The 26,069-nt window shown below is 35.9% G+C and overlaps 2 protein-coding genes across 8 annotated transcripts; both read left to right on the forward strand.

Moving 5' to 3' along the window:
• Positions 1–5,486: 5,486 nt before the first annotated feature.
• Positions 5,487–6,811, forward strand: LOC110893545. Its single transcript, XM_035974890.1, has 4 exons — positions 5,487–5,931; positions 6,006–6,266; positions 6,392–6,511; positions 6,636–6,811. The coding sequence occupies exons 1-4, from the start codon at positions 5,487–5,489 to the stop codon at positions 6,809–6,811; spliced, it is 1,002 nt and encodes a 333-aa protein (XP_035830783.1).
• Positions 6,812–7,126: 315 nt separating this feature from the next.
• LOC110895945 (protein ALWAYS EARLY 3) lies at positions 7,127–21,049 on the forward strand. Of its 7 annotated transcripts, XM_022143337.2 has the most exons (22): positions 7,127–7,293; positions 7,791–7,884; positions 9,063–9,173; positions 10,856–10,954; positions 11,086–11,148; positions 11,397–11,474; positions 11,675–11,849; positions 12,092–12,276; positions 12,347–12,416; positions 12,510–12,632; positions 12,870–12,947; positions 14,409–14,641; positions 14,889–15,143; positions 15,244–15,422; positions 16,417–16,699; positions 16,780–16,908; positions 17,340–17,501; positions 17,961–18,104; positions 18,285–18,494; positions 18,572–18,826; positions 19,186–19,398; positions 20,973–21,049. In XM_022143337.2, exons 2-21 carry the CDS (start codon positions 7,810–7,812, stop codon positions 19,348–19,350), a joined length of 3,072 nt encoding a protein of 1,023 aa, XP_021999029.1. In that variant the 5' UTR covers positions 7,127–7,293; positions 7,791–7,809; the 3' UTR covers positions 19,351–19,398; positions 20,973–21,049. The 7 variants fall into 7 exon arrangements, with proteins under 7 accessions (XP_021999029.1, XP_021999033.1, XP_021999027.1 ...); XM_022143341.2 differs by lacking the exon at positions 20,973–21,049 and having other exon boundaries at positions 9,063–9,177; positions 19,186–19,484; XM_022143335.2 differs by lacking the exon at positions 20,973–21,049 and having other exon boundaries at positions 19,186–19,484.
• Positions 21,050–26,069: the final 5,020 nt, after the last annotated feature.

Here is a 26,069-nt window from a genome sequence, read left to right on the forward strand (position 1 = left end):
GTATCATCGTTCTGATCAAAAGCGCTAAAAAGTCTGTTTGTAATTTTGAAAAAAGTTTAACTCCGTTAAGTTTTTTTAATGGGGGACCATTGTAGGAAAAATAGGTGAAAGGTGGGACTGGTGGGGGGAATATTCTGAGATGGGATTATTAATGGCCAATAAGGTATAGGTGAGATTATTATAGGCCAATTCCCCGAAACAAATCAAACAAGTGTACTCATCGTACGACCTAGATATTGAATAATAAACTAGTCTAACATTGTTATAAATTCATAAACAAGATTCAATTAAACAAAGGAAAAAATGATTAAGAAGACAATAAGGTAAGAAACGAAGGAACCCGATAGTAAACCAGGCAATCCTCAATCCGAACGCCTAAAGTCTTCACCTTTATGCTTCCTTGCTCCCAAGATCACCTTCTTCAAGCTGAAATTCGTCTAGGGTTGTGAAAAATTATTATTTTTATTTTCTAAATTCGTCTTTATAACTCAAACATGCAAGTCCTAACCCTAATTTGATCTCTCACGAAACTCAACCCCGTCGCGTCATGCGACGGGTATTTAGTCCTTGCTCACATAACACGAGCTCGACATTTGACCTTTCGTTGACTTCAGCTCGTCGCGTCACGCGATGAGCCCTTCTTTTCTTGGTTGCGCGACGCGACCAGGCCTTTTTTTCTCGTTTTCCGCTCCTGTGATCCTCTCGATCACATTCGACTCCTATGGAGGCTTGGTTTTTTCCGTATTAACTTGTTTTCAGCTCTTTTCTCCTCTGACCTTGCAAGACACACAAAACTCGATAATATACAAACCCACTGATAAACCGACACAAAGTGATTCAAAATATAATACAAACAATACACGGAAATAGATGTAATTTACATCACATCAAGTGCCATGCGCTCTAGCCACAAGTTTCGTAGTTTCCAGCCTTTCAGGATTGGGAGGAGATCGAACTTTGTGTTCTCTCCCAGAGCTTAGATGATGTATGCTCTTTCAGTATGATTTGGAAGTTAATAAAATTGGGTTGACTAAACGTTATGCTGCCGAAATTTCTATCGAATTAGTATTATTTCTATCTAAACTTCTATCTAAACACCAGATCCGGTCCTTGCATGGATGCTCTCATAGAGAAATTCGATGGAACTCCTAAGGTTATCGAAAATAACCGCGAAAGCTCAACAATATGAGACATTTTGTCATGTTAAGGGGTAATCACCAACACAAAATTTTAAAGATTCACAACACTAATTAGTGAATTAAAATTGGTTTATCAAACTTACTCCAACACTACCCTGCAAAATAGGTTTCTTAGATTTTTGCCTGATAAATGGGATACCTATGCACTTTTTTGAGAACTCAACCAGAATTTAATAACCTGACTCTATCTCAACTTCATGACAACTAACAAATGAGAGAGAAACAAATCAAAAGAAAAGGCTGCAAACCTCTAGTAATGCTACTAATGATTACATTCTTGATAATACAACACTTTTAAGCCATGAATCTCAAATTTCACAAAATTCATAACAAAGTTATGATTTTTACATTAACATAAGTATTGTTTTTTACTTCCAGTCATCAAACCAAGTTGTTACGGTCTGCACCTACACCATGCTTGATAATCTATCTTTTTTGCGAAAGATTTACAACATATTGATCCCTTGGACTGAGAAGAAGTGGACATGTTATATTAGTTGGCTCTTTGAAGTGTGACACTTGTGAAAATCCCGATAAACCCTAATCGTTGTTAGTTCGCAATAACAGAACACGATGTGAAAAGAATTAGACTTTTGATGATTTTGAGGATAGAAACGTGTTAATATGTGAATCTAGAATGTACTATACGGACCAGTAGTTATGATGTGTGTGAAGATTCACAGTAAACCCTAATTTGACGCAGTACGTTACATACATAACAGTACCTAGTCGTGAGTTTTTAGACAACTCTGGTGTGAGGACCGTTTTCCATATGAATAGCTCAGGTAATATCTATTAACATAATCCAAATTGTGTGGAATCCAATTTAGTTAGGCGACAATACAAGATTACTTAATTTTCACTCTTTTCATTAATTTTTCAACGTTTACAACCCTGAAAACAAACTGACAGAGCTTCACAGTCTAGTTAGCAAAATCCTCAAAACTTACTAACACTAAGTCCTCACGACTATTTATACTAACCCAAGACAATTTCATGCGGACTTAAATACATTCGTACGAACTAAATACTTCTGTGCAGACTAAGACACTTTGGTACGAACGTGCATTGCTTCCGTATGAACGTACACATCCATGTGGATTAGCTTACATTCGCACGGATGTATACCTCCGTACTGATGTAACTTTACAACCAAAATATAATCTAACACTTTGTCCTATTACATACTCGACTCGACACGACACGACTCGATCACATAGGCAGCAGACATAATGTATCAACAATCTCCCCCTTGGATGTTGCCGCAGTCTTGATCGGTCTTCAAAAATCTTCATAACTTCAAAAACTATCGCCTGAAGAAATTCTTCCTTACTATTTACTATTTGACGTTTCAGCTCAAATTCAGTTATCGTCATTTGATCTGTAGGAGTAAAGTATCATCATGATCCCCCTCTTAGTCAGCTTCCTCTTCATTCTCATAATCGTTCATATAAACATTTAAAATATCTGACTTAGAAATTCTCGATTCAAACATTACTATTTTTTTTTCAAAATTTTCACATTTTACCAGTTTTAACAACCCTCTAAGTTAACCAAGTCCATGTTAATGGCCTTAGTCACCTAATTTGTCTACCATGTCCAAGTTAATGACCTTGGTTGAACACTTTGTGAACAAACTGATGTTTTTCTATCAATGTTAAGTTTCAAATTAGTGAACTTGTAATCTTTTCAAAACATTTTCTCATTTCAGATAAGCTCCCAACCCGTTTTGTTCAGCAACTTCGGATTTTGAAGATCAGTATTCCATCATTGGTAGTCGAACATAAGATGAAATAAAATCTTTGTGATTTTTCAAAGTTTATGCTAAAACACACTGAAAATCTTTTTGGTTTCAAAAATGAAATATCTATGTACAAACATATTTATAGACATTTTTCTAAGTTTTTGTAAGAGGATCATATCAGTTTTTGAGACTAATCACCAACACCGTTGATCTGATTAATCTTTAAGTCTTAAACAAGTTCACTTGTATTGTCAGTATGTTTGTCCTCTTAAACCTCTACACAAAGTTCAATTGTTTTAAGATACAGAAATTAGATGTCTTAGAACTTGACTTAATAGTGTTCCCCACCTCAGAATATACTCCCGTATCAAGATTTCTTATATTTCATCTTATAGGTGAATATACCTAATTGATATTTGTAAGTGGGTTATGCGAGACCTTGAGAGCTTAGGTTAGTACCACCATACAAACAAAGAGATGAAAGCTCGACTTAAAAGTGGTGTTCCATATTTTGGAATCTTTTGACTACAATTGTCAAATTTTGAGACTTTCAATTTTGATGCAGTTTCGGGTTTTAAAGCAAAAGTATTCTACAAGTTATAGGCGATTGCCGATGCAAAATCAGAAGAACTTGAATAATACCCCAAATATCAACTAGTTATAAAGACCTAGTATCTCAAAATCCAACAATCTCTCAAACAAAATTTTGGTGTACTAATACCATATATCCGATAAATGTTAAACCACTGATTAAGAAGTTTCATTATGTTTATATCTCGAAAACAACTTACTGAATGTGCAAAGTCTACTGGCACATCATTAGTGAGACAGTTAAAAAAAATTGTCATTACATTTCCTTAGCATGTTGTGATAGTCCGTTGTTGTACTATCATTTCCTATTTTATACAAGAAAACTCGAATTTTTTTTCTTTTTCTATATTTTGTACTTTTCAATTTACATGTTTTTGTATTTTTCACAACATATTTCTCCCCCTAAAACCATATTTTTGGATTTTTGGTTTTTAAAGAAAAACATGAAAACTAAAACTTTGAGAAACCGATGAGGATTACTTCAAATCGTCATCTATCTCGGCTTCACACTCTTTGTTCCCCCCACAAATTTTTCATCCCATTTAATTTACTCACTCACTCACTCACAAATTAAACTTGAGCTGCTGTAGGTTAAAGAAATCTAACTCAAGATTATATGAGTTCAAACTCAACTCGTTTAGACCTCTAATTTTCAGTTTAACTAATCAAAATCAAGAAACCCGAATTCCGAACAAACATCACCCTAAACAAGTAAACAATACTCCTCTACATTAAACGGTGGCGTTGGAAAAGTAGCAAGCGAATAAGACTGTGGGGTGTGGGGCGTGGGTTGGGGCGGTGGATGAGGTTTAACGCTGGCTACACCACCCCGACTAAGCGTTGGGCATGGCATTGCCCGCTTGGCGTGGGGGGGGGGCTAGGTGACATGGCGGGCTTTTGTTGGCTGTTTCAAAGTAGCCGTTGGGGGTAGCCGCTACGCCACACCATTTTTTTTAAAGTTACATTTTATACCTACAAATACCCAACCCCAAACCATACTCTTCCAATCTTCTTCACCCACACCTACACCAAAAAAAAAAAGAAAAAAAAACCGAACATGGTGCATTGGAGCGAAAAGGAAGAAATCGCACTTGTTACATCGATTGTCGACACCCAACGTACTCTACAACGCGGTCAAACCGTGTATTAGGGTCGAACGTTTCAACAATACCAACAACACGTCGGCAACATGCGTCACAACTTAAACACGTGTCAACACATATGGCGTGAGCTCAAAACGAAGTTGGATCGCTTTAAAGTCTGCTTCGACCGTGTCCCTACGGGCGACTTGACCCACAATGATCGACTCGAAATCGCGAAGATCGAGTACAGGCACGATGAGAATACAAATTTTAAGTGGATGCCCACTTTAATATTTATCGCACTCTGTAGTTTGTTTTTACTTTTTAGGATTTAATATGTAGTTTTTTATTTTTATTTTTTAGGATTTAAGAAGTAGTTTTTATTTTTTATTTTGTAGGGTTGTTTTTTATGTAAATTTTTAAATTAATATAAATTGTGTTTCTTTATATAATTGTCAACTTAAAAAAAATAACACATGACACTCCAACGACGACCTGACCACGCCTCTTTGACACCCCACTTTTTGGGTGTGGACCAGTAAAGCTCCCGTGTCAAACAATGCCTCTAAGGCTGGAGGGTGTGGGGGCGTCACCCTCGCCAGCTGGACGCCTATAGCGCCCCCCCTCCGCCATCCACCACACCCCCGGCGCTATGCCAGGGCGCCATTGAAGGCCCGCCATCGTGGTAACGAGCTGAAACGCGTTGAACGAGTACGAAATGGTCAAACATAACCGTTGTGAAACGGTCGAATTTAAAAAAAATTCTTAATTTTATTATATATATAACCTAGTCTAAACTAAAAAACTCACCAATCACAACCAAAACACACACCAATCACAACTAAAACACACACCAATCACAACTTAAAAATGTCTTCTTCGAGCTCGTCATCCGACGGTGTTCTTGATGATATGGTTATCGCCATGGCGCAGGAGGCAATGGATTATTTGCAAGAAGCCGAATCCTCTGCATCGCGTACCAGACAACCGCCTATTGAACGAAATCGGTTAGCTGCTCATGAACGTCTAGTGCAAGATTATTTTTGTGAAACTCCCGTGTACGATGATGATCAGTTTAAGCGTAGGTTTCGTATGAACCGACGACTATTCGTTAAAATTTCCAATGATCTTGGGGGCGAATCCCCTTTTTTCACGCAAAGGGTAAGTGCAAGTGGCAAGGTTGGTTTCTCTGGACTACAAAAGTGTACGGCAACAATTAGGCAACTAGCCTACGGCACATCGATTGATGCGTGGGATGAGTATTTAAGGATGTCGTCAAGAATGTGTCGTGAGTCTCTTGAAAATTTTTGTGAAGGTAACTTTTATTAACACTAGTATTTATTATTTTTTTACGTCGTTATTATTTTTAAATTAGCAATAATTTATTAGGTGTAATCTCTCTGTACGGGAGACGATATTTGAGGATGCCAACCGCAGCCGACGTTCCAATTCTATACGAGGCCCATCAGCGCTTACATGGGTTTCCTGGAATGTTGGGAAGTCTTGATTGCATGCACTGGGAATGGGCGACATGCCCAACCGCTTGGAAATGGCAACAACATCATGGTGACCACGATGGTCCTACCGTAATATTACAAGCGGTCGCTTCTCAAGATTTATGGATTTGGCATGCGTACTTTGGCATGGCCGGTATGAACAATGACATTATAATTTTAATGACCTCGAATCTATTCGACGATGTCATAGACGTGTTGCACCAGATACTTCATTCTATGCAAACGACGTGCAATATAAATATGACTATTATCTCACAGACGGTATTTATCCCGAGTGGGCGACGTTGGTAAAAAGTCTTTCGTGTCCAGATGACGAAAAAAGATTGTATTTCAAGAAAAAACAAGAGTCAGCAAGAAAAGATATCGAGTGGGCTTTCGGTGTGTTAAAGAAAAGATGGTCTATCATCACCCAGCCTTCGAGGATACTTGAAAAAAGTAAAATGAGAAACGTTAAGTATACGTGTATCATTTTGCATAACATGATATTGGAGGACTCTGGTAGAGCATTTTGTGGAGAAAGCTATGATGAAAGTATCCAACCGGCAAACCCAAGCTGAGAAAGAAGATATCCGAGCAAAGATACGGGCTAGGCACATACACCAAAACCTTCGAGCCGATCTGACAGAGCAGCTATGGTTTTATCGTGAACAAGGAGGACTCGACACAGACGACGAGTAGTGGTTTTATTTTTAAATGAAATTATCTAGTGTTTTTTTTTTATGAAATTATGTAGTGTTTTTATTTTTTAAATGAAATTATCTAGTGTTTTTTTAATGAAATTATGTTTTGTTTTTATTTCTAGTTAAAAAATAAATATTTAAATAAAAAATAATTAGATAATAATGACACAGGCTCCATCCATACATGAGTTCATCCACACCTCATAGCCTAACAAAAATTGTTGCACACACAAAAAAAAAAAAATAATAATAATAAAAAATAAAAAAATTCAAAATAAAATTACAAAAGAAACCTCATAAAGCCCCAACTCACAATTCACACACACTCGTTTTTGGTTTTCAAGTTTCGCGGTTGTTGCCTCAAATCCTCATCTCTCCCCCTTTTTACTGAAAATTCATCGCGAAATTGCCAGATTCAGTTGATCGATCATCGTTCTCACATATTTCAAATGATCTAACTCGATTAGAGCTTCAAAATCGGTAATCACACAACTCAGTTATCAAACTAATCTATCTTTTCCCTTTTTCCATTATTATTGTGATTTAGGTTTTCGTAGTTTGAATCTTCTGTTTACATTTTTTGAATTCTGCTGCTAACTAGTTAAACTGTTGCCTCTTGAATTCAGTGATTTGGTGAATTTTGTTTTATTTTTATTTCAGTTTTAGTTTAATTTTAGCCGCAATTTGTTTTAGGTTAGTTGGAGACTGATTAAGCTGTTGTGTATGGAATTGGTTTTCGTCGTTTAGGTTTTACTTTGTAATTTATAATTGAGTTTAACTGGTGTGAGCTGATCTTGTGATTGATAACTGATTTGTATATGCAGTGTTATTAAATCTGGTATTTTATTGAGTTGTTTGACCTACTGATTAATGGTTGTTACCGAAGTTGTTTTGAATATCCAATCGGTGTACTGATTTTAAGTGTTTTGTTTATTTCTTATTCTATGTTGTTAATTCTTCTTATGCTGATTAAAAAGACCTACATTATGGATTTTGATGCGAATCAAGCACTTACCTGAGGGGAAATGTAACATGGTGGATATTCAAATTCAACGTAGAAAACCTACCTGGGTACCTCTCTTTTCACTTGAACAATCGGGGACTTTATTACACTATTATTTTGTGTCTGTGATTAAGTATTTTAAAAAAACAACCCTCGCATTTTTGCTTCATAACCGAAGGTTATGCTTCATGAGTGGTTCATTATTCAGGCGAGAATCATTGTTAATTTTTTTTGTAGCTAGTTATAACGAATAATTTTAGGTGACGGATAGAAGGGGACTATCACTGGAGTAGGTTTTTAGCTTTTTCTTGGTCACTAAAGGGTTTCTGTCACTTTGTAAACAGTTATAATCACTTTTATTAGGTGACTGATGGAAGGGGACTAACGATGGAGTCTTTTTTGTCGCTTTGTTGTCATCAGCACTTGTTTTAGTAAGAAATAAATTCAAGAGGGTGTCTTATGATGGTTGCTTGTTAAGAGGATTGTTACATACTGAAGTAAAAGTAAAAATAGAGCTGATGTGTTATGTGTATAAGTTTGATCTTCAAGAATCTAGACAACGTCTGAGATATTTTCTTTTCTGTTGAGCTGATTGACATTGCTGGTAAACATTAGAGCCTGTCACAATTACATGACCTTTTATCTTTCCTTTCCTTACCATAGTTGTTAATACGACAAATAGCGACAAGGGACCTATATGCTACATAGTGAATAGCGACAAATAGCGATCACTATTTTATATATAGCGATACGCTAGAAAAAGAATTTTGAAAATTTTATATGTATATTATATCAAAATACCTTGGTATATATGCTATTTTACATGTATATTTAACAAAAACCTATAAATCCAGCTATTTTATAGCTATATCTAATTGCTATTTACATCAAAAAAACTGTCGCTATTCACGCTATTGGTCGCTATGATCCAAATAGCAACACTTGGTCGCTTCGCTACATAGCGCGCTATAGCGGTCACTATAGCCACTATTGACAACTATGTTCCTTACATGATTTTACCTTTCGCTTCCTTCTGGTTTAACTTTGCTTATTTGTAGCACTTTGTCTCTCTTTGTGTGGTCTACATGTATTGCATAAAAGTCTTAGATTACTGGAAAGAAGTAGCTTAGAGCCTTAGATTAGTGTATGCGTGTGTTATTATATTAACTTTTAGGACTTCATGTCTAGTTGTATATGGTATGTAAAGTAGATATTGTTTACCTTCATTCTCTATTTTTTTTCTCAGGAAGATCTCATGGGCCCACCAAGACACAGAAGTGTGAACAAGCGGTATCTGTATGGTGATGAAGCATCTCCAACTAAAGATGGAGGTAACACCAACAAGAAAAACCAACGAGTGAGTATATTCCTACTATAGTGGTTTCTCTTTACACTATCGTTTTGGACATAGTTATTAAAGGCACTAGCTGCACTCAAGGCGCATAGGCCTCGCCTGGGGCCTAGGCACAAGGCGCAAATAAAGCGAGGTCTGAGAAAAGAAAAATCGTCCTTAGATGAAAAATATGTATTAGGAAAATAATATTCTTCTTTTAATAAAAAAACACAAAAACTATTATATAAACATTTAATATCATCTAATTAGTACCAAAAGTCCTAAAATAGCCAAGATCTAAATGTAGTTCCAAAACATGAATTACATAATGTTTCAACACCGAAATGTAGAAAATTTCAAGCGGTATTGTGGAAGCTTATATGTGGCGAAGATGAATAGTTAGCATTAAATAAAAAAATTTGAGTCAATCAGTATTTATTGTGCCTCTACTGGAATATGCACCTAGGCGCAAGAAGCGAGCGCTTTTAATAACTATGGTTTTGGTTACCATTTTATCGTTAGGTGTTTCAATTCAGGTTCTGTAGTCTTGTATCATGGTGATTGTACAGTGTTATGAATTGCACATTTATTATTCTTTTACAAGGATTGTGAGTATGCTGCTTTTGTCAAGTTGTGTTTTTTGTGTTTGTTGCATCATAGTATCATACCATGTTAGCATTAGAGCCTGGTGAACCTTCTTGCTGGTCATCTGACCATCTAATATCCTGTTGAGGACTTGAGGGTATCCTAGTTCTGGACAAACTTCTTTGGGCTTAGCATTCTGGCCAAATATATTTTAACCATTAAATACATGATATTGGATGCCATATCCTACAAAATCATAACAAGTAGTCAAACCCTTTGAAAAGAGAAATCCATGCTGCACCAGCTGTATTCAGGTGGTTCCATAGTTGTCAATAGCGGCTATAGCAACCGCTATAGCGCGCTGCTATGTAGCGAAGCGAACAAGTGTCGCTATTTGGGTCATAGCGACCAATAGCGTGAATAGCGACAGTTAGTTTTTTTTTTTGTTTTTATGTAAATAGCAATTAGATATCGGTGGTTCTTTTGATATTATTGCATGGGTGTGCAACCGGTGTGTATGCAGCTGCACCCAATATGTCTTTACAATATGCTGCCAAACGTGGTGGATTTGAATGATTTCAGAAAATAATGCCATACACCAAAATTGATCTTCTAAGATAACAGATAATTTGAAGAAATTCGTTCTTTTATTTGTAAATAAAGTAAATGAAAATTACCAAAAAGTTGCAAATTGGGAAAATCTGAAATTGAGGCCCTGGGCATGCTTGTTTGTTTATTGTGGGTTCTGTAATTCCGCTTGGATTTAAAGTTATGGTCTCTTGAAAATTGACACGTTTCTCCAAGCACTTTGCATTTTCATGGTGCGGTTTTGTTCTATGCATAATTTGTAACTTCTGAGATTTATATTATATTCATTACAATAGATTTGTGAGTTTACTTTGTACATTGAAGACTGCAAGTACATGTTGCACTTCAGCAAATACTTGTTGCATAATAAAGGACCAAAAGTCTGTTACATCAATATTCAACAAAAACAATCCATGTCCGTAAATTTAGCTTGCAATTGCTCAATAATCACGCTTTATTTATAGATTTAACTAAATAAGAAACAACATACGGTTTTAGTTGTTGATGATAAACCTCTGCCTTATTCTTTTCAGAAAAAAAAGTTGTCGGACATGCTGGGACCACTTTGGAGCAAGGAAGAGCTGGAACATTTTTACGAAGCATATCGTAAGCACGGGAGAGACTGGAAAAAGGTCACCTGAATTTCATGAATTTTCCTTTAGTGTTGGTTTTTTTATGAGTCTTTCAGTTGGCTTAATCACTTAGTTAAATTTGAGACTTGTGATGGCATCTAATAATATTTACATACTATATGCATGTCTAGGTGGCTGCTGTTCTCCGAAACCGCTCTGTGGATATGGTGGAGGCTGTTTATTCTCTCAATAAAGTAATCACACCCTTCTATTGAGCTGTTTTTGTGACCTCATGTTTCACACTTTAAAGTATTTTGTTGCACCTACCTGCAGCCTTTTGTTTTATACATCAATTCTGTGTCTCTACCCCACAAGCGAATGATGTTGTTTAGAAACATGGATTTAATGTTTAAGATCTAAGTGCTTTCGAAGCTGTTTTAAACGAGCTACACATTCTTTTTATTTGTCAGTTGAGCAGTTTATTTACATTTGGAACTTTCAGGCATACTTATCTCTCCCAGAGGGCACAGCCTCTGTTGTGGGCTTCATTGCTATGATGACTGATTATTACAGCAACATGGTAAAATTTCAACTTGTTTGTTGATGAACGTTTTTATTTTTTTGGCTGCTGGCACTTATCCACCCCTTCCTTTTTGTTGCATTTTATTAAGGTTAACTAAGGCGTAATGCACTGTGTGTTCTATCTAACCTTCCAACAAAAAGTTTTATTAGGCAACTTGCTTGTCAAGATGGATTAATGGATCACTTGTGATTTTTCAGGATGACAGGGATAGTGAACAGGAAAGGAATGGTGGTGCGGGACCATCTCGGAAGCCTCAAAAACGCATGCAGCGCAAAGTTCATGAGACCACATCCAAAGGCTTACGGTTGCATCCGGAGGCTGTTCCAACAGACTATGGTTTCTTGTCATTATTAAAAAAGAAGCGCTCTGCTGGTAAGTGATTGCTGAAAAATCATCATATCAGATAATCATGATTGTAATCACTTTATTCCAAAACTAAATACGAATTACTGTGATCAAGTTATTCCACCACCTTGTTATCGTAGTTAAGAGTCGCTCTAGTTTTAACTAAGGGTAAATGAGAATAATAGTATACCTTTATCGCGTTTAATTTAATCCTTTAAGTGGTTTACAGATAAGTTGTGATATTGCTTTTCCTGTTTCTGAACTTACAGGAAGTCGACCTCGTGTTGTTGGAAAACGGACACCGCGTTTCCCTGTCTCACATTCATATGGAAATGTCAAGAAAGGTCAAAAACCAAGGGAAAACGATGATGAAGATGTTGCTCATAGTATAGCAATGACACTGGCAAAGGCTTCTAAAAGAGGTGGTTCCCCTAGTCAGAGTGCTGAAAGAATGGTATAAGGTTTACTCCCTTAAAACAAAAAGAAACATGAGAATGATTACTAACTTTTTTTTTTTGAAACAGTATGATGAATCAGATGATGAGATTGAAGGTAGCATGGAAGCTGATAATACAGAATTGTCTCGATACAAGAGTAAGGAAAAAATAAATGCTGGTTATACATTACATGATAAAAAAGGAACACATGGGAGAAAAGTAAGAGTTGATTAAAAAAATGCATATTTAGATTACATACGGGAAGCCTGTAGTGGCACCGAAGGGCAGAATTTAGGTTCTATACGAAGAAATTTTAATATTAAAGTTGCTGATGCAAAACCTTCAGGGTCTTCTGGGGTTTCCAACAAAAGAGGTAAAAGAAACCCAAAAGGGTGTACGTATATACTGAACTTTTTTGTATGAACATGATTTCTAGCATGACTTGCAATTATCTATATATTGTATTGTAGTCAGTGTCAAGGAATCATGGGAATTTATATCTAACTTACATGCTTATGTTGATAGAATACAGCATGCCTTACTTTTTGACAATGACATAACAGCTTACAGCAATTCATCTTTGTATCTTATACTGATTTCTTCTTTGCAGATGAAAATTCTGCCTTTGATGCACTGGAAACTTTGGCAAATTTGTCTTTGTTGATTTCACCCGAAGCAAATGAAAATGGTAAGATATAGTCACGTTGAACTCAAATTTTAATTGTGGTGTGTATAATACTATCACGTAAGGCTTTTGGGAGAGTTAACGAACTAAGTAGTTAATGCGGTAAAATATCGGATATCGGTCAGGTACCGATATTTGAGATATCTGTTATCGCGGTGGGATATCGGTGAGATATCGGTAATTTTAATATCATGCTAAATTTATATATATAGCAATTTAACACTAACAATTGTAACAACTAAGAACTGACTTAGACTTAAAACACTAACATTTAACAGTAACAACTAACAATTAAGACTTAAAACACTAATAGCAGCAATAAGAAGAAAAATGAACGAAGAAATAAGAAGCATGGTACTGATATCGGGAAAATCGGTGATTTATCGATTAAATATTGGTCCTATATCGGTCAAATATCGGACAATATCGCTGATATTATCGGCACCGATATTCTGACCAATATTTTGTACCGCTATCTCGGCAGGGGACCGATAACCAATATATCACTGATATATCGGGGTATTAACTACATAGTTAACTAATAACAAAAAAGTTAATGCTACATCATTTGCAAGCGGGTTTGGTATGTTTATTCCACCTGCTTCGTTGCCCTTAGCATTTAAATCATTTTGAGCTATGCTTTATTTGTGGATAGATGCAGCCCTATATATAATGGCTGTTCTTTTAATACATTTGGGTCATTTTATCTTTCGAAGTTCTACAAAACTGCATAGTCATTTTATCTTTCGAAGTTCTACAAAACTGCATAAAAAGTTGTATGCTTGGTGGTTATTACATTTAAACGGTTGAAATTGAAAAGGGTGATTCTATTTACACCCGCCTTTTTGCTATTTACACCAAGTGATGTGACATTAAATAATTCATATTTGTGTTTTTCTTGTATGATTTCTGATATATAATGTTTTGTTAAAAAACGAATATGGTTTTGCGATATGTTTATTTTTATCTATGCTTTAATATAAATTCGATAAAAAACGCAATATAAATTTTTATAACGACTAATAAAACGTTATATTTGATACGGCTCCGTTTTTATAAAATTTATATCAAAACGTAGATAAAAATAAGCATATTCATTTTTAATAAAACATTATATATCGGAAGTTATAAAAGAAAAACATTAATATGAATTTTTTAATGTCACATCACTTGGTGCAAATAGCAAAAAGTTGGGTGTAAATAGTAGGACCCAGTTGAAAATTAGCTTAAAAAGAAATGGGTCAAAAGTTGCCCAAAGTGTACATTTAAATCATGAACCTCCTAAAACATTTTGTTCAAAAATGATATAAGTTTTGAGATAACATAAGATTTTTAGACAATTTGGATATTTTCAGACCTTTAATGTTCAGATAATAAGATTCTGCTTATCTTGAAGTTTGAACTTCGTTATTGCTGATCAAATTTCCATTGACTACGTTTCCTATTTTTGTATCACTTATGAAGGAAAAGACGAAGCTGTTGATGACTCTCATCTACTGCTAAATATACCTGCAAGTCGCAAAAGAGAGAAGCGTAATGGGAAACACTTCATCTCTAGATCAGAGGCTGCTGATGACAAACCTCAGGCATCTGCTAAAAACATGGTTGATGACACAAATGCTGCTTCTGAAGCAAAGGAATTCCATCCGTTAACGACTAAAGTTTCTAGAAAGAGACAGAAGATCGTAGCATCTAGAGTAAGCCTGGACCTAATTAATTTTTTTTCGTAAAACTGGCAAAATGAGTGGGATTTTATATAAATGATTAGTTTGTCAATATGATAAAGAAATCATATGATTTCAGTAAAAATGTGATTTATCAGGTAAAAGGATTAGGGAGGTTTTATAAAAATTACACTTTTGGATACTTGGACTTGTTACACCACTTTCTAGTAATTTACTTATGGCATGATACTAAGTGATATTAATGTGACGCTAATATCAGATTTCAAAAGATGAAGCCTCTGTTGATACAACCCCTCAGTTGGCCAAGACGGGTCAACATGTTACTTCTAGTATTCACTCAAGAAGGGAATCACATGTTTCTGAGATGAAACCATCTAACATACGTACCAAAGCCAGAAACAAGCGTAAAATGTACAAACCAAAGGCTCTTGAAATTTCTAATTTATCCGATGTAGTTGTAGGCAAGTCAAACGTACACTTGCCTTCTCTCAGTCAAAGAATAGACAAACTTAAGGTATTTTTCCTGGCACTTCCTATATTGGTATTAAACTATTAAATCAATTCTTTAAAATGTTTGATCATGTTTTGTTGACTATGTGATATCCCATTTTCAGGGAGAGCTTTCTAATTGTTTGTCAAATCAACTAATGAGAAGATGGTGTGCATTTGAGTGGTTTTATAGTGCAATAGATGAACTTTGGTTTGCCAAAAGGGAGTTTGTAGAGTACTTGTATCATGTTGGTTTAGGTCATGTTCCAAGACTAACACGTGTTGAATGGGGTGTAATCAGAAGGTAACACTTTTTGATTACTGAGCATTTTAGTATATAGTGCTAGAGGTGGCAGTTTTGACAATTTATGGGTATATATGTTGTTTTAGATTATATCCTAGTTTTTTTACAGGTCATGTAGATAAATTGAGCTAAAATTAAACCGGATCGTAAGTCACCTAAATTTATTTTAAATGTATGAAGATTTATAAATCATTTATTAAATTAAATTAGATTATTAATGTAACAATAGAGTTTTCGTAAGGATATTGAACCCATCTATACCTAATAAATAACTAGTTGTACCACACATGTCTCATTGATGTGAGTCCATGATTCTTTTTTCCACTTTTCTTATTTCACCCCTTCATATTCTATTTCTTAATTCAAAAAAAAAGTTGAGTAAAGTACACAGATGGTCCTTGTGGTTTACCAAAATTTTGGATTTGGTCCCTAGCTTTCCAAAAGTACACAGATGGTCTTTGTGGTTTACACATTGTGACGCATTTAGTCCCTAGCTTTTTCTAAAAGTACATGGATGGTCCTTGTGGTTTGCACTTTGTAGCACATTTAATCCCTAACTTGGACATGCTAAAACCTTTAGATTTGTTGGCTGGGGACTAAATGCTTACAAAGTGCAAACACAGGGACCATCCGTGTACTTTTAGAAAGCTAGGGACCAAATCCAAAATTTTGGTAAACCACAGGGACAATCTGTGTACTTTACTCAAAAAGTTAATTTCAATCATATCTTATCTCCAAATATCGTTTTATACTTCCTAAAGTTTCATTACTAACTAACTGATATTTCCTTTATTCAACCTGTGTAATTACACAGGCTTCCAACCTTGTTATTTATATAAAATAAATATAATCTAACAAAGAAAATGTAAGTGTTTGGTTGCTGGCCCACCTGTGTCATGTTGTACCTATTTTGGCACCTCTAATGTAGCCTATACGTTTATAATAAAAGTACATAGTATTCTTGCTTCATTTTTTTGTAATATTGTTGGTGCAGTTCTCTTGGTAAGCCACGGAGGTTCTCACATCAATTTCTAAAGGAAGAAAAAGACAAACTTTATCAGTTTCGGGATTCTGTGAGGACACATTATACTGAACTTCGTGCTGGTAGTAGAGATGGATTGCCAACAGATCTCGCAAGGCCATTAGCCGTAGGACAGCGTGTCTTAGCAATTTATCCAAAAACAAGAGAGATTCACGATGGAACTGTTCTGACAGTAGATCATGACAGGTGTCGTGTTCAATTTAATCATCCTGAGCTAGGTGCTGAAATAATCATGGTAATTACTGTATCTTTTTTCATGATAAGTACTTCGAACTATATATATTGTATAACATATATTATTTCATTTGGTATCAGGATACTGATTGCATGCCATTGAATCCCATTGAGAATTTGCCTGCATCACTGATGCCTCGAAAACCTATTGACAAAGCCAATGGGCTGGGAAAAGGTCCAAGGCATGGAAATTTAGAGAACGTTGATGAGGTACCCTATTTGATACCTTCATCTTATCCCATTAATGATACTATAAGTCAGCTGGTCAGTTGTTTGTTTCTGTATCTGTGTTTTCTTGTATCCAATGCAAGAACAGTTGACAAAACAGGCTGGTGGGTAACAGTGGAGCGTGAATAAGTTATGTTACGGCCTTACGGGTCACTTGTGGTCGTGTTGACATGGAACATTTTTGGTCCAGTTTTCTTATAAAGTATCAGTGTGTATGATTACAAAAACTATATCTATCCCGTTCATAAGTATTAGTGTGTATGATTACAAAACTATGTGCGTTTGCGCCTTGGCTGTTGGGACCTAAATGCCTCAGAGCGTCTCGTGCTTTTTTAAACGAAGCCCTCGTATCCAACTGGAGTAAATAAAAACATATGCATATGAACTAACTACCTTTTTGTGTATTGGAGTAGGTTGCTTCAGCTAAATCTGAATTCCAATCTAGAAACGGACCAAGGGATACACTCTCAGATCATCATGCAGCATACTCTGTGCCTGGTACAACGGCTAAATTTCAGGCAAAAGAAGCTGATGTTGAAGCAATTGCCGAGCTGACCCGTGCTCTTGACAAAAAGGTTCTTTCAATTAATTTTATAACTATTATTATTCAATAAATTTACACATCATATGTATTCTGGGATAGGGATGAGATCGGTACCGAACCGAAGATACCAATCCTGAAATTCGTCAAAAATGGATACCGGCTTGGTACGGTATGGTACTCAAAGGTAAAAATCGGTAAAATACCGAACTGAAAGTATCGATCCTGAAAAATGGCAAATATGGGTACCAAATTGTTACCGAAATTCGATCGGTACGGTACCGGTATTTTTGTTACTGTTACCGAATTGCTCCTCCCAATGTGGGACCTGTTCCTCACTGGAGAATAGTGGAGATATGCCAAAATACAAATTAAAAACTATTTGTATTTTGTAAAATGCATTTGATGTAGAAACCTTTTGCTGCAAGCTCATTTTGAGGACTCGTTTGTAGATTGTCTGATCAAATATTTATAAAACATGTTGAATCTGCAGGAGGCTGTAGTTATTGAGTTGAGGCGAATGAACGACGATGTGCTGGAAAACCAAACTGTAGGTGACTCTGCTCTTAAGGATTCAAATGCTTTCAAAAAGCAATATGCAGCTGTTCTTGTACATTTAAATGATGCCAATGCTCAGGCAAGTGTAGCACTGTTTTCACCAAGGGTTGATATATTTGACCTTTTGGGTTGCGTTCTATCTCAAACGGGTCAATATTATTTATAGAAACTTGGAAAATAAACATGTTGAGTTAACGGGCCAACCCAACTTACCCAGCCCGTTTTGCCTTTTACTAAATGATGACCTCCGTTTTAACAGGTTTCTTCTGCTTTATTTCGCTTGAGGCAACGCAACACATATCAGCAAAACTACCACTTTAACTTGCCAAAGGCAGTTGGTGATTTAAGTGACCATGGTGCCATCTTAGAAGACACTGCAAATCACACCCAAGAATCACAAGGTCAGGTCAATGAGATTGTTGAGATATCACGCACCAAGGCTCGTACAATGGTAGAAATAGCTATACAGGTCAGACATAATTTAAATAACAAGGCTTTTTATTTTATGTCATGTATTACAATTATTTTAATTGAATAACAACATAGGCATTGTCATCGCTGAAGCTCGATCCAACAGTTGAGATTGACAAGGCTGTTGATTACATGAATGATCTGCTTCCGTCGGATTATTCCTGTATTCCACCCATCCGGCCTGTTCCTCGTTCCAGTTTGTCATTGCATCAACAAGTCTCCACCGTAAAAGCACCTGATTCAAAGCCCATGAATTCATCAGATTTTAATAAATCATCAGTCCCCTCTGAACTGATTACTCAGTGTGTTGCTACCCTCTTCATCATTCAGGTACATTTTCGACCCCTTCACTATAAACAAACAGGTCAGGTTTAATCAGACCAAATGGGTAAAATAGAAAAGCAAGCTAAAAAATAAACCTTAGGCTATTGGTTTACTTGGTTTGGTTCAGATAAAATATGTAAAGCAAAAAACTAAAATAAAAATATAAATGTTGGTTTTAAGTTTTAACACTATAACCGACTCATAGAAACCGGTTATAAAAAATCAACAATCAAACAATCTGTTTCTTAATCAGTTTTTTTTTTTTTTTTTTTTTTTTTTTATGGATCGGGGTTACTCATTTTTTTGGATCAAAAGGCTTATGACGTGTAGATATATAATATTATGGTTTTGCCTGGGAATTTCAGAAATGTACAGAAAGACAGTTTCCTCCAGCTGAAGTTGCAAGTATATTGGATTCTGCTGTTTCTAGTTTACAACCTTGCTCTGCTCAGAATCTGCAGGTTTATGCTGAGATTCAAAAATACATGGGGATTATCAAGAACCAGATTTTAGCTCTCGTACCGACTTAACTTCAACTTCAACTGATGTTTCCATATTCTGTAAATGCTAAACCCAAAATTTGAATCAAATGACTAGACTTCAGTTTTTCAAATCTTTGTTTAACTTTTATAGCGCAATATATTCTACCGATTTTTAGTGGAAACTTTTAGAGTTAAATGCTTGGTTGGTCCCTGTGGTTTTCGAAAATTGCATACTTGGTCCTAATGGTTTACTAATTACACACTTGGTCCCAGTGGTTTTCAAAAATGCACTCGGTTGGTCCCCAGCCCTAACATCAGTTAAATTTCTCAGTTAACTATGTATGAAATGACTATATTACCCTTGAACAATTAAAAACCTAAAACTATATTACCCTCTGCATCATCTTCATCACCAACATTATACCCATTTCCCTCTACTCTCTCTCGATCTCACACCGGTGACCGGCCGGTTTTCCGGCGTCTCCGTTCTCCGGTAGCAATCGATTGCACACTTGGGTTTTACGGTTACGTCAGAGTAACCGTAACAAAACCGATCATTCTAAAAAAGCAAAATCACAATTTCAACGTTCGATAGATACAGAACAATACGTACACCGAGATAGAGATTAAACAGGTCGATGATTGCAGGTCTCGCCGGATGAAATTGAGAGGCTCTCGAAGCGGCGGAGCGGTGGTGGCTCCGATCACCGATGTCTGACGTGTGTGGCGATTGAACGGAGGTGGTGGTGGTTACGGCGATGCCACCACCGCTGGTTGCCGGAGTTTTATACATTCCGATTAAAAGTTAACGGAGTCGCGATCGCCGTTAAGGTTGCCGTTCATTACTGAGAATTGAATTTTTCGTCGAAAAGGGGTTTAAGTTTTCTTCTTCAGTGTTACGGTGTAAATTTAGAGTAAGAGCATTCACATCCAATCCATCAAATTATACATACATTCCACTAAAAACAACTCCTATATCAATATATTTCCACTAAAAACAAATACTTTTTCTCTCTCCTTTCAATTAAATAATATTATCATTACAATTTTTTCTAACTTCCACTCACAACCACTTTCAAAATATATTAAAAAATTATAACGGGTGAACAGTGTCCCCCCAAATATACAGATGAACAGTAACATTTTCTCTCTCCTCTACTCACAACCATTTTTTATACCCTTTATAATATAAAAACCCCTCCTCACATAATTTGATGGTTAGGATGTGAATGCTCTAACACTGATTTACTCTAATTACACACTTGGGTGTTCGATTTCTTTTTCATTATTAGAAGTTTGCATATTTTATTTTATTTTTACACCGTGTTACTCTAATTACACACCTGGGTGTTCGATTGCTACCGGAGAACGGAGACGCCGGAAAACCGGCCGGTCACCGGTGTGAGATCAAGAGAGAGTAGAGGGAAATGGGTATTATGTTGGTGATGAAGATGATGCAGAGGGTAATATAGTTTTAGGTTTTTAATTGTTCAAGGGTAATATAGTCATTTCACACATAGTTAACTGAGAAATTTAACTGATGTTAGGGCTGGGGACCAACCGAGTGCATTTTTGAAAACCACTAGGACCAAGTGTGTAATTAATAAACCATTAGGACCAAGTCTTCAATTTTCGAAAACCACAGGGACCAACCAAGCATTTAACTCAAACTTTTATTCATCATAGTTTCTGGTTTCTACTTTGGATCTTGCAGAAATATACAACTTAATATATTTTGTTAATATTTTCAAGAATCCTTGATGAGTAAGGGATCATAATCATCATTAGAATCACCAAGAGAATTCAATTAGTTGTGAAGCCCTTTTGAGGTTTTTTTTATTGGTGATATCGTTAAGATTGTTGGATATTTGTTCAATTGTCGATTATAATTCAATGTTGCCGTCAAGGTACGACCCAAAGAGTTACACTTTGGGCGACGAACATTTAACGGTGTTTTAATCGTTAATCACCGGATCACGAAATAATTAGCGTAATGAAATAAACGGGTAATTATTTGGAATAATTACGGAGAGCCGATTTAATATTATAATTAATTTGTTAATTATATAATATATAAATATATATGTATGTATGTATTAATTATTAGATAATTAAAAGAAAAGAAGGGATATTGTTAATTATGAGATAATTAATAAAATGAGATTGTGTATAAGTTAATAGATAGCTATCCTATTATTATGAGATTGGAAATAGGATACAATTGAGAGTTTGTTTATTAATCTCCATAATATTCTCTCTATTATATTAATAGAGATACACGTTTTGTTCAATTGGTTTTTTTTGGTTCTGGATGCTTTAAAAAGTAAAATATACATACGGCACTTTAATTGACTCTTGGGAATATAGCCTTCAAAGGATTTTGGTTGGCTGATATCGCAAAGAAACAAACTGAGGAACATCAATTCATGAAGCTCTAATTGATCCTAGTTCTTACAAGTTTAGTTTCTTCAATTACGCAAAAAGGTAAGTAAAGTTTATGAACTTTATTTTTCTTAGTTTAAAGGTTTCGTTTGAAATTGTTTCAAACGAACAAATATGATTTCGTGGTCAACGATCATCTAGCGAGATCGTTCGTTGAACCAAGGTGTCTTTCTTGGATGTCACGATTCTTTAATTTTATTATAACCTATTTTGATTGTAAAGAGATCACTGGTGGAAACGGTTTAGAACTGAACCTCGTGTACATGTTTTCCGCTGCGTTCAGTTTGTTTGACAAATTGATTAAAATTATTTTCTAAAAGTTACACGAAATTTTCAACAGTGGTATCAGAGCCACCTTACAAATCAAAGTAGGTTATTTTATAAAAGTCTTATAAAGTAGTTTATAGAATTGCATGCTTAAAATCGACTAGATTTGGCATAGGAGTTTGTCACGTATAATAGTTATAGACAAGTTTTTATTAAGGCCAAACATGAACACTTGTCAAAGTCCACTTTGACAAAATAATTTTTGGCCTTAACCTATTTCGTTTAGCTTAATGATCGTACTATGCAACTCCGGGTCTAGAATCGGTTTTAATATAACACGCGTACTAAATAAATTTTTGGAGCTACGCGCGTTACACACAAAAATAAAACCGATAATATTAAAATAATGATTTTAATATGAAAATTGATATTATTATTATTTGTTTTTAAATTATCAATAATATTTAGATTGATATTAAAAAAAAACAAAAAATTAGTATTTCGTAACAAACTTTTATTTTGAAGATAAAGTTAAAAGTTTGTTCAGTTTTTTTTTAGAATATTTAAAGGATATTAAGGTTTTCTTGATATTAAAGTTTATTTCTTTAATTGGATTGGATCTAAAATTAAGTGGGAGCACAAAAGGGTTTGTACTACACTTAATAGGCTCGGTTCATGTTCTTGGGCTCGAACGAACCGAACATATTCTGAACCCGGAATTGCATATTTATTTATTTTGCGTTTTGCCATGAGATGTTTATTACGCCATAAAATTAATAACTAATACACGATCATTAAAACGGCAATTTTAATAAAAGGTTTATTAAGTATTGGATAGGTAATTAAAATAAACAGTTTATTTTAAAATACAAAATCAAAATTGGTTTTTCAAAAAAAAAAAAAAATTAAAAGTTAATTTGAAAACCATAATTAATAAAAGTTATTGATTAAAATAAATTTGCGACACGACCAACTTAGATTAAATAGGGTATTTAAAATTAATCGGTCGAGTGATTGAAAGGTGTTTCAAGTCGTCACAAATTAAAACGTAAAATTGATTTTTACAAAGGAATTGTATAGCCTATGTTCATGCCATATGCGGTACAAGTATTTTAAAACGACCCGAACTGGTAATTTTAAAATATAACCCAAATTAAAATCGATATTCTATGCCACCCTAAATTAAGAACACCCGAACTGATCTATCCGAACCCCTGGTGCTAGTGTTTACCCTGCATCCAGGCCTACGGTTTTGGTTAGGGGTAGTTCCGCGATTTCCATGCTTACATGGGCCGGGCTACAGTTCTTATTGGAGGACAAATATCACTTTTGCGACACGAGAGCGAATGTTAGTGTTTACCCTGCATTCGTCTTCTACGGTTGTGAAAGTGGGCGTAGTTGGGGTTAACGTACCAATGCTTGACAACACTCATCATGCGACCCCAAACCGAGAATTGTGTAGTTGACACAATTGGTGATCGTCACCTACCCTTCAATCTATGCCAGTGAAGAGTGCTAAGTCCATTCACTGAGTTATGGGGAGATGGGATCTCATCCTAATTCCTAAAATTTTGTATATCTTGGGTCAAAATTGAATTAGGTTAATGCATGAAAATTACTAATAAAATTTTCTTCTAAATTCTACAGATGTCTACAAACAATTCTGATAACACCAAATTCTCGCTTAAGTCCATCCTTGAAAATGCTAAACTTGATAATTCTAACTTCATGGATTGGTACCGCAACCTGAAAATTGTTCTCAGGGCGGAGAAAAAGGCTTATGTCCTTGAAGGACCAATTCCCGAAGCACCTGCTGCTAATACGGGTGCAGCCCGTAGGACATGGGAAAAACATGTTGATGATTCCCAAGATGTGACATGTCTTATGCTTGCTATGATGATTCCAGAACTTCAGAAGAATCTGGAAAACTTGGGAGCATATGAGATGAGTGAGCAGCTGAAAAACATGTTTCAGCAGCAAGCTCGTCATGAGCGTTTTGAGGTGATGAGATCTCTCATTACATGTCGCATGCAGGAAGGTACTTCGGTCAGTGCTCATGTACTGAAAATGAAGTCTTTCATTGATCAACTGGAGCGTCTGAACGCACCCCTTAGTAATGAGTTAGCTACGGATGTGATCCTTAACTCGCTACCCAATTCATATCATCAGTTCGTAATGAACTATAACATGAATGGGTGGGAAAGAACGATCCCAGAGTTGCATCAGATGCTAAAAACTGCTGAGACAAACATCCCAACTAAGGGCAATCCAGTGCTGGCGATCAGGGAAGGAAGAATTACCAAGAAGAAGCAATCCAAGGGAAAAGGCAAGGCGAGTAAGCAAGACAAGGGCAAAGGCAAAAAGGTTGCCACTCCGAAGGCAAAGCCTCATAAAGATGCCAAGTGTTTTCACTGTGATGAGATCGGGCATTGGAAGAGGAATTGTCCCAAGTACCTGGCTGAGTTGAAGCTTAAGAAGCTGCAGATTGGAGAATCCTCAGGTATACATGTTATTGATCTATTTTCCTTTTCGAGCAAATCTTGGGTGTTTGACACTGGATGTGGTTTTCACATTTGTAATGATTTGCAGGGACTAAAAAGGATTAGAAAGCTGAAGCAGGGTGACTTAGAGCTGCACGTTGGGAACGGGCAGAATGTTGCTGTGAAGGCAGTTGGAGAATTTATTCTTGAATTACCTTCTGGATTGTTTATTACTTTAGACAATGTTTTTTATGTTCCTAGTTTGACTAAGAATATTATTTCTGTTTCTGCTTTAAGAGAACAAGGTTTTAATTATGCTTTTGATATTGTTAATGGTAGCATTTCTGCATTTTTAAATGGTGTGTTCTATTTTGAGGCTAAGCCTCACAATGGTGTCTATGAAATAGATACTTCTAACAGTAGATCAAATAATATAGTATGCTCTCTTTCCTCTAAACGTGTTAAAACTAGCTTTAATCAAACATATCGTTGGCATTGTCGTCTTGGCCATATTAACATCAATCGCATGAGGAAGCTCCAGACCGCAGGGATTCTAGAATCCACGGGTCAAGAGACTTATGATTTATGCGAATGTTGTCTAAGTGGCAAGATGACTAAGGCCCCTTTTACCGGAACTAGTGAAAGGGCCAAAGACCTGTTAGGACTCATACATACTGATGTATGTGGTCCATTCAGGACTATGTCAAGGAACGGGGAAAGATACTTCGTTACATTTACTGATGATTATAGTAGATATGGATATGTTTATCTTATGAAGTTTAAACATGAAACCTTTGAAAAGTTCAAAGAATTCCAAAATGAAGTACAAAATCAACTAGGGAAAACGATTAAGGCACTTCGATCCGATCGAGGTGGTGAATACATTAATCAAGAGTTTGAGAACATCTCAAGAAGTGTGGGATTATATCCCAACTAACTCCACCTGGAACACCACAACTTAATGGTGTGTCTGAGAGGAGAAATCGAACCTTATTAGATATGGTTCGATCAATGATGTGTCGTACAAACTTACCACACTCCTTTTGGAGTTATGCTCTTGAAACCGTTACACGTCTTGTTAATATTGCTCCTACTAAAAAGGTAGAAAAGACACCATATGAGATGTGGCATGGTAAACCACCTAAAGTCTCTTACCTTCGCATATGGGGATGTAACGCTTATGTTACCAGTGAGTCTTCGGACAAACTTGATCCTCGCGGTGAAAAAGTTGTTTTCATTGGATATGCATACCCGGTTGGTTATTATTTCTATAATCCTACTGAAAATAGAGTTTTCACTAAGCGTCGAGGAACATTCCTAGAGGATGAGCTTATGGCGCGAGGAATTGGAGATAATCTTGTGGATCTTGAGGAAATTCGAGAACCACAAATTAATCAACCAATAGTCGAATCTGCCTCTCAACAAAATATTGTTGGACCTGAACCTGATAGGATTCAGGAATCTGATGTAACACTAGGCGTCCGCAGAAGTACGAGGGATCGTCATGAACCTAATCGGTATTCACCTGATAGGTACGTCTTGATAATAGATCAAGAAGAGCCCTCAACCTACAAAGCT

The sequence above is a fragment of the Helianthus annuus genome, chromosome 7 (genome assembly GCF_002127325.2).
Source record: "Helianthus annuus cultivar XRQ/B chromosome 7, HanXRQr2.0-SUNRISE, whole genome shotgun sequence".
Lineage (NCBI taxonomy): Eukaryota > Viridiplantae > Streptophyta > Magnoliopsida > Asterales > Asteraceae > Helianthus > Helianthus annuus.

Coding starts and splice junctions, on each gene's coding strand:
- LOC110893545 (XM_035974890.1), top strand. CDS start 5,487: ATGTCTTCTTCGAGCTCGTCATCCGACGGTGTTCTTGATGATATGGTT. Junction 5,932..6,005: donor TCTTGAAAATTTTTGTGAAG/GTAACTTTTATT, acceptor ATAATTTATTAG/GTGTAATCTCTCTGTACGGG. Junction 6,267..6,391: donor TGCGTACTTTGGCATGGCCG/GTATGAACAATG, acceptor ATTATCTCACAG/ACGGTATTTATCCCGAGTGG.
- LOC110895945 (XM_022143337.2), top strand. CDS start 7,810: ATGCGAATCAAGCACTTACCTGAGGGGAAATGTAACATGGTGGATATT. Junction 7,885..9,062: donor AACGTAGAAAACCTACCTGG/GTACCTCTCTTT, acceptor TTTTTTTCTCAG/GAAGATCTCATGGGCCCACC. Junction 12,633..12,869: donor TGGGGTTTCCAACAAAAGAG/GTAAAAGAAACC, acceptor TCTTCTTTGCAG/ATGAAAATTCTGCCTTTGAT.